This window comes from Buceros rhinoceros, unplaced genomic scaffold (genome assembly GCF_000710305.1).
Source record: "Buceros rhinoceros silvestris isolate BGI_N320 unplaced genomic scaffold, ASM71030v1 scaffold2135, whole genome shotgun sequence".
Lineage (NCBI taxonomy): Eukaryota > Metazoa > Chordata > Aves > Bucerotiformes > Bucerotidae > Buceros > Buceros rhinoceros.
The window spans coordinates 44,566-53,244 of NW_010411034.1; the positions used below are offsets into that span (position 1 = coordinate 44,566).

General features: G+C 43.8%; 1 protein-coding gene across 1 annotated transcript in view; it reads left to right on the forward strand.

Annotated features, from left to right (window-relative positions):
• Positions 1 to 8,679, forward strand: part of PRUNE2 (prune homolog 2 (Drosophila)) — a gene marked incomplete at its 5' end in the record, with an annotated part of 87,831 nt that overhangs the window by 43,894 nt on the left and 35,258 nt on the right. Inside the window, 3 exons of the mRNA XM_010135847.1 lie at positions 1 to 64; positions 516 to 1,107; positions 1,216 to 1,341. The exon at positions 1 to 64 is cut by the window's left edge and continues 9 nt beyond it. Coding sequence (XP_010134149.1) covers positions 1 to 64; positions 516 to 1,107; positions 1,216 to 1,341 — 782 coding nt within the window. The remainder of the gene's footprint in view (positions 65 to 515; positions 1,108 to 1,215; positions 1,342 to 8,679) is intronic.

Here is an 8,679-nt window from a genome sequence, read left to right on the forward strand (position 1 = left end):
GTAGGGAAATCTGAAGCAACTCAGCTCAGCTCACCGCCAGGTGGAGATAAAAGATCACCCCATGGTAAGAAAACCTGCTTTCCCGAGCCGGTTCAAAGGACAAAGGAAGAAGGAAATGTCTGGAGTGTGATTGCTGAGTGATGAGGCTTTGAGTGAAACCTGAAGTTTGTGTGTCTCCCTGATGTGTAAAACCCTGTACTTCGGGAAGACCTCTAACATCACCCTCTAGACAGAGCTAAAGCTTTCAGATGCTGAAGTAGGAACGTTATTTCTGTTGTTTGCACAGGGCCTGGCATACGGGACACTGAATCACTTGTCCCTTGGGAATGATTGCAGTGTTAATGTGTAATCTTTAACAATGATGATGATGATGATGTTATAAAGTTCAGGTATACATTAACAGAGCAAAACAAGCTGAGAAGAGCTATATCTCACTGTGCAGATTTAAAGAAATCATGGAGACTGAAATAGTAGTTCAAAAACTAAAAGGAGTTTCTGTTTCCCTGTTTTTTTAGAAGCTGGCACTGACTCCCTGCTTTGTAGGGAGAATAAGCTGAGAAATTCCTCTGAGAGCCCTGAACTGAAAAGTACAGAGGATGAGGAAGAAGTGAAGATGCAGGTGCACCGAGATCTGGCTTCACTGGAGATGGATTACGTCCTTGTAACTGAGGAAGAAAATACACCTTCAACGAAGGACACGCCTGAAAGAAATGAAAGTGATTCTGTGTTTCAAGAAGCTAATGTAGCTGAACAAACAGAGTTTCACGAGGGCCTTTCTCCAGGCTCCTTGGATACCTTTCAGCCAATCTCCATTACAAATGAAAGGGAAGATCACTCTGTTTGTGGAACTGAATGGGACTCTGTTCACCTAGAGAAAAGTTCTGTTGTGCCTGTAGACCTGGAGGATGAAAGGACCCCACAGGAAAGCTGTGGGCAAGATGAGGGCTGGATTATATTGGGCCAAAGTGAAGTCAGTGACATATCACCCGAAGAAATTTCTGTCGAGTCAGAGATGCCAAAATCAGGGTCTGGACATTCTGGTGAAGAGCTGACACCTGTTGTAGCACCGGAATTGATTCTTGACACTCAAGCAGAATTTCAGGGAGAGACACCCCTTCAGAAATCTTCTGAACAAGAGGGCTGTTCTCCTTCAGACAGCCTGAGTAGTGAGGATGGGAGTTCAGGCATGAGGGGAACTTGTGTGATGCAGGTGGTTGGTGGTGATGATGCCCAGAAAGCAAATTCTCAACAGAGACTTGGACACAACGTAGCAACAGAACAAGAAATGAAGGAGGAAGTGCTGCTTCTCAACAGTGAGAGAGAACTGAGTCAAAAACCAGGGTAAGGATTCCTTTCTTCTATTCCCTTGTTGTTAATGTTACTGAAGTGTGTGACATTACTGAATAGGTGTCAGGACTTTCAAGTCTGAAGTACCGATAGTATTTACATGATTTAAGTACTACTGTATTCATCCCTTTCTAAAACCAGTCTTGGTTCTTGGTTGCGTGATATGAATTACAATTGTGTAGCAGTGCAGGAAGCTTGTATGGCCACTTCCTTGCAGTGTTAAGTCCATCATCTTCCTTCTGTGAAGTATCATAGACTTCATAACCCATCTTTAAATCTGAGTCAGAGGCGGGGAGGGAGCCCAGGACAAAGCCAGGTACGGGTGGTATTGTCAGTCCGGACAGAGTGCCAATGATGAGATTATGGAAAGACGGACATGAAGTATGATCTCTGCCTATTGCAAAACTGCTGGTCAGGAAGATAGAAGGGAGTTGAGGCCCCGAGTCAGAAAATCATGGTCTTTGTCATTATTTCCAAGCTGTAGTCAGGTTGGAGCAGCATTTCTGTCTGTTTGGACTGGACTGGTAGTTGAGGCAGTTTGAGCGTGTTTGCACCTGCCTTTGAGTGGAAGTGCAGCCCCAGTGCTGACACTGGAGCTGCCTGCTGCCTCTCTGCTGTGTCACCAGATGGAGGAAGAGATGACCCTCTTAACTCCATTCACTGCAGCATTTCAGAGAGGGTGCTCCTTTTTTAACGACTCTTCTTTTAAAACCAGGAGGTTGTAGCTGCTGCGGTGGACTTCCAGGGTGATCCCAGGGATGCTAGTGTGGAAGTCTGACCTCGTTTCTCCTGGGCATCTGGAACTGACATGCTGCAAAGAGTTTTGCAAAGAGAAACCCGGCATTGCATTTGTACAGTGAAATTCTTGCGAGCAGTAAAAGAAACTTCCCAGTGCAAATAAAACCAGGGGATGTAACTGCTTCGTACTTGTTTCTCTTTCTGAACTGCTCTTACACCAGAGAACATATGTGGTGTGAAACATCTTGGAAGCACACGGTTTGTCTGAAATGCAATACTGATTTTTTACTGTTTTTCAAGTTTCTCCCAAGCATTTGTCAGTTCAGTCCGGACACATCAGACACATCCAGTTCAGACACATCACATTCACAACTGAAATTATCAGGTTTTAATTGGCTTGCAATTTAATATAAGACTTCCCTTACTGAAATTTTTACTAACAATTCTGGGATTTTAGCAGTAGGGCTTTTTTTCCCTAACAGGTGGCATGCCTATGTATGATAGTATAACCTTAATAACAGCATGCCCCTCTCCCCACCCCAAACGTTTCACATTTTATTTTGATTTCAGGAATGAATAATTCAATAGCTGTGATTTGTCTTTCCCCAAATCATAAAATACTTCTCTTCTAAACATTTTCACACATTTTTCAAAATGTGTATTGCTGCCAGAAGATCAGTCACTGTTATAGCTGCGCTATTTTTAATATACAGTAAGACCTGGCTTCATCCCAAACAGAATCCCCAGTCTCAGAAACTCTGAAATACAATGTTCCTTGCAGGCTTAAATTTAATCAGCTGTACAAGACTTCAGGTTTTCTTGACAGACAAGATTTTTTTGTAGTATACAGAGCATATGCCCTCACCCACTGCCCCCAGCTGAAATCACTTCGCTCTTAACAAAGGAGAGGAGAATATGAGGTGAGAGGGTTCTGCTCCAGTGGGGCAGTGACAGCTTTTATTACGCAAGATTGGGCAAATCTTTAGAAGGGTTAGCAGAAGATGAGCGCGCACACACACAGATGGTTTGAAGTAAACCAAATTCCAGGTTCTTGACCTTGAAACCATCAAAAGTAGAGCTGGTTGGCACAACATTTCGGTTGCATTCCATTTTCCAAGCTTCTGACTTCCATTCCAGAAGGAAAAGTAGAAAATTTGACATTTTCTACAAAAGAGAAATCTGGAAAAAGCAGAACAAGCAAAATCCCCAAGCAGTTGCTTTGCATCCGCGTTATTGTGTGGAAGAGCAGCTTGGGATTTGTGGAACTAGGAAAACTAGACCTCCTTTGACTCTGAGGTGGTTTGCTTGTTCAGACTAGTCCACACACCCTGGAAGTCATCTTTCTTCATTATCTCTGCGGAGTTTTACTGGGAGTTCATAAAACCCAACTAATTTCAAAGAATAAAGCTGGTTTTGACAAACTAGTAATTTCTAGTGAAAACCTTTAAATCAAAAAATGTTTACCACCTCTTCTCGCAGTACGTGGAGGATGGGACAGGAAAAAGGAAGGTTTGTTTAGAGATGCTGGCTAGTTGCAGGCTTGCAAATCTGACAGGAACAAATCAGCTGTCAACTCTTCTTCCATAAAGCATTTTAAATTAAAAGCAGCCAGATGCTGACCCTGCTTAAGTCACACTGATTAATTACATACAGGCAACATCCTATGGTTTGACTTGCCATACTTATGTGCCCCTGATGTTCTTAGACAGGAGAAGAGAACTGGTCTAACTAACTGATTTTAAATGGTCTGTATATATCAGCTTAATGGAGCTGAGATAAACTTCTGAGGCAGTAACATTCTGTGTTAGCTACCTCAAGAAAAGAATCCGACACTTGGACTAGAAAAATGGTTCATATGTTCATGGATTTTTAGGGGATTTTAACATCTTTTTGCTAAGAATTCTTAGGTCCACTTTGGGAAGAACTCTGCTGTTCTTTAGGAATTTCTGTAAGTCTCCAAAGCAAAAATTTGAACCTTGTACGCAATGGCAGTACGCATTGATATTTCAGATATAGTACATTCATTATTCTTAGAGCTTAGTATATTCTCTTAGACTGATCCCCACACTGCAGTCCAATACTGGACCTTGTTAATTAATGTAAGAGTGTTTTCAGTGAAAACTTAAATGCGTAATGCCATATGGTGCGTCCTTGCAAGGAAAGGATACAGTAATTCACAGAATCACAGAATTGTTTTGGTTGGAAGAGATCTTCAAGATCATCAAGTCCAGCTGTTAACCGAGCACTGCCAGGTCACCACTAAACCATGTCCCTCAGCACCACATCTATGTGCCTTTTAAATCCCTGCAGGGATAGTGACTGCCCCACCTCCCTGGGCAGCCTGTTCCAATGCTTGACAATCCTTTTCGTAAAGGAGTTTTTCTTAATCTCCATCCTAAACCTCCCTCAAGAATTGAGAACTCTACCACCTCATGACCTCTGTGTCCAAGATGGCCTCCGACCTTCACATCACCTACAAGTCCTTCTCTGTTCATAAACAGCAAGGGTCTCCCCCACCGGCTTGAGGTCTCCCTCACCAGCTGTGTCAGGAAGTTGTCTTCCACACACTCCAGGAACCTCCTGGACTGTTTCCTCTCTGCTGTGTTGTATTTCCAGCAGACATCTGCCAAGCCGAAGTCCCCTGCAGGAACAACTGGTAGCTTTCTCTAGTGCAGCCTTTGCTTCCCACAAGGAAGCTTTCCTTGCAGCCTGCTGGCTGTTGTTTCAGAGACTCTTTGACAGGGTATAGAAATTAGGTTCTGTGTTTTTAAGTATGTACTTCTCAAACACAAGCTTCTGTAGGTACGTCTGTGATAAAAGAAAGACCAGGGAAAAGGAAGGAAACAGGAAACCTGGTTACCTGGTTCATGGAGAGGGCCGTGTGGTACTCAGTGACTTTTTTGCCTCAGTCTTCACCAGCAAGTGCTCCAGCCACACCATCCAAGTTGCAGAAGGCAAGGGCAGGGACTGGGAGAATTAAGAACTTCCCACTGTAGGAGAAGATCAGGTTTGAAACCATCTAGGGAACCGGAAGGTGCCCAAGTCCATGGGAGCTGATGAGATGCATCTGTAGGTCCTGAGGAAACTGGTGGATGAACTCTCCATTATATTTGAGAAGTTGTGGCAGTCCGGTGAAGTTCCTGATGAGTGGAAAAGAGTAAACATAAAGCCCATTTTTAAAAACAGGGAAAAAAGGAAGAACCTGGCAACTACAGTCAGTCAGTCTCATCTCTCCTGGAAACTATGCGAAGGCATATGTAAAATAAGGAGGTGACTGGTGACAGCCAACATGGCTTCATCAAGAGCAAATCATGCCTGACAAACCCTTCTAAGAGAGGGTTGCAGTATTGGTGGGTAAGAGAAGAGCAATTCTGGTCCAAATCCATCTACTTGGACTTGTGCAAAGCATTTGACAGTTTCCATGTGACATCCTTTTCTCTAAATTTGAGAGACGTGAATTTGACAGATGGACCAGGTGATAGATAAGGAATTGGCTAAATTGGCTGGATAGCTGCACTCCCAGGAGTTGCAGTCGACAGCTCAGTGTCTGAGTGGAGACCACTGATGAGTGTGTTCCTCAGAGGTCGGTATTGGGATCGATGTTGTTTAACTGCCTTGTCAGCAACCTGAACAGTGGGATGGAGTGCACACTCAGCAAGTTTGCCGATGACGCCAAGCCTGTGTGGTGTGGTCAATGTGCTGGAGGGATGGGATCCTATCCAGACAGACCTTGACAGGCTTGAGAGGTGGGCTCATGTGAACCTCATGAAGTACAACAAGGCCAAGTGCCAGATCCTGCACATGGGCTGAGGCAATCCCAAGCCCAAATACAGGCTGGGTGGAGAATGGATTGAGAGTCGCCCTGAGAAGGACTTGGGGGTGTTGGTTGATAAGCTCAGCATGAGCCAGCAATGTACGCTCACAGCCCGGAAGGCTAATTGTCTCCTGGGCTGCATCAAAAGAAGCATGGGCAGCAAGTTAAGAGAGGTGATTCTCCCTCTCCACTCTGGCGAGACCTCACCTGGAGTACTGCATTCTGCTTTGGGGCCCAACTTAAGGACATGAACCTGTGGCAGCGAGTCCAGAGGAGGACTATGAAGATCAAAATGGTGGGGCACTTTTCCTGTAAAGAAAGGCTGAGAGAAATTGTTGTTCAGCCAGTAGAAGAGAAGGTTCTGGGGAGACCTTATAGCAGCCTTCTAGTACCTAAAGGGGACCTACAGGAAAGCTGGAGAGAGACTTTTTACATGGGCGTGTAGTGATAGGACAAGGGGTAATGGCTTGAAACTGAAAGAGGGTACATTTAGATTAGATAAAAGAAAGAAGTTCTTCGCTCTGAAGGTGGTGAGGCTCTGGAACACGTTGCTCAGAGAATATGTGGATGCACCCTTCCTGCAAGGGAGGGCCATGGTTGGATGGGGTTTTGAGCAACTTCATCTGTTGGAAGGTGCCCCTACCCATGGCGGGGGGGGTGGAACTAGATGATCTTCAAGGTCCTTTCCAACCTAACCCATTCTACAATTCTGTGATCTCTGAAGAATAAAGAAACTCGTAATCTGTACTCAGGCAGATGATGGGGGCATCCCAACCAATGGACAAATTGAACTGGTAGTCTAAGGTTTATGGAGGCATTCAGTCAGTAACTGCTTCTAAGCCCCTTTCTGAATCTACAATCTGTTCATGTGTCCCTGTTCAGAAAAAAGTGAAGTTCATGCTTGCGTACTGTGCTGAAATTTGTTCCTGTAGTAATGGAATAAGGGTCAGTAAAGGATGCAGCTTGCATTACTTTTTCTTCTTGTCCAGAAAGTGTCTGTCACTTTGTCTAAGAAAATTCACTGGTTTGTAGAGGAGGGAAACAAAGTTTTGAATCAGAAAGTGTAAGCAAAAATGAGAATGAAGTAGTGGATTAAAATCTTGATGCCTGCTGGTCACTGTCCCCTTCATCCCAATGTCAAGCGTAACAACGCTCCAGGCTGTTCAGCTGGATTTTAAGAAAGTCTGTGACTGCAGTAAAGTCATTCCCTCCTGTCATTTTTCTTCTGCAAGGAAAAGCAGCAGTAGGAAGAGAAGAAAAGTATGAGGATGCTTGCTAGCATTAAAAAACTGAAAAAAGGTGTAATCCTCACTCAGTTATATAAAAACACCAGAAATATTAAACATCAGAGGTTTCTTTGGCCTCATAAAAATATACAAAAAGATTTGAAATTGTGTTATTAATGTCAATCTTTCCAGCAAGAAAATAGCTCTTTATACGGCTTTCCATGTGCGAACAGCTGAGAGTGACTACATTTAAAAAGGAAGAATTCATGGAGCACTGTTCCGGCTTTGGGTAGACGGGATAACACACTACACTGCTGCTGCTGATGTTGCTGGAGATGTACCAGCAGTGAAATTTATAAAGACTGGGGGTCATTTTCGTCCTGATAGAAGCTGTCCTGTCTGACAGAGCTGTATGACAGCTGTATGGCGGTGACACAGTGGCCAGGAGACAGAGGAAGGAGTCTGCATAGTCTAACTTTTACCTACCAGCACGCTCCTCCAGGTGTGTTAGTGGTTGTGTGAACCAGATCATTCTTGCTATTAACCTTTGCTGGAGGGAAGGATTATTCTTTTCCTTAGTGGGAAGAGTTAGAAAGAGCTGAGGGAAATACTATGAAATGATTCATTGACTTGAGAAATAAGAAATAGTGAGAGGAGCAGAGATAAGGGCACTGATGTTTGGAAGGTTTGGGGGAGAGCTTGTTAAACCGGTAGCAGAAGTGAGCAGAAGACAATTTCCTTTGAACAGCTGCCAAGATTGATTTAATCCGCTAGAATAATGCTTCCACAAAAGAAAACTTCATTGATGTTTCTGATAGCATGTTCTCAAAGAAGCAGGAATCAGTCCTTCCTGCTCACTTCTGTAACAACTTTTTGGAAAAGATAGTTCGTCCACTACATCTGTTCAGAATATCTCTATGTGACAATTGCTGTACTGCTGGCTATTAAATTGCCCGTAAGCAATCCAGTAAATTTTTAAGAGAGAAGCCTTTTTTCATCACATTGCCTGTGGTGGGCAGTGAATAAAGGTAATTCAATATAACAAAAGAAAAATCTGTGATTATGTCAAGATTAATAGGAGTACTGAGACTGCTCTCTGTGATTCAGCCAAATGTACACCATGTATACAAAGCCGTTAGTGAGTCAAGTCAAATATCAACATCCAGTACTGAACTGAAATACTGACAGAAAGGAACCAAAGGAAAAAAACCTCATTGACTCCAGTGGACCAAGGGTTCCACCCAGTATTTTCTCAAAATGTCTGTTCTGTCACCTCCAGACAAGGATAGGGCAGTGAATGAGGGAGCCCGGGTTTGCTGCTTGCTCTGATGAGCAAAACAGGCTGCTATCTGTAGGAAGCCTGAGGGATTATAAATCTGTTTTAAGTCCACCTTGTGCAAAGTAACCTTTGCTTCCCTTTGAATGCCTCTGTTACCCTTTTTCCTTCCTTACCCATGGGGCTGTTATCTTTCACTCTTGGCCAGATATGCTGGAAGGCAATTCCAGGCACTTTGGGGACCAGGCATGCTGCTTCAGTGGTACTTCCAGCTCCTG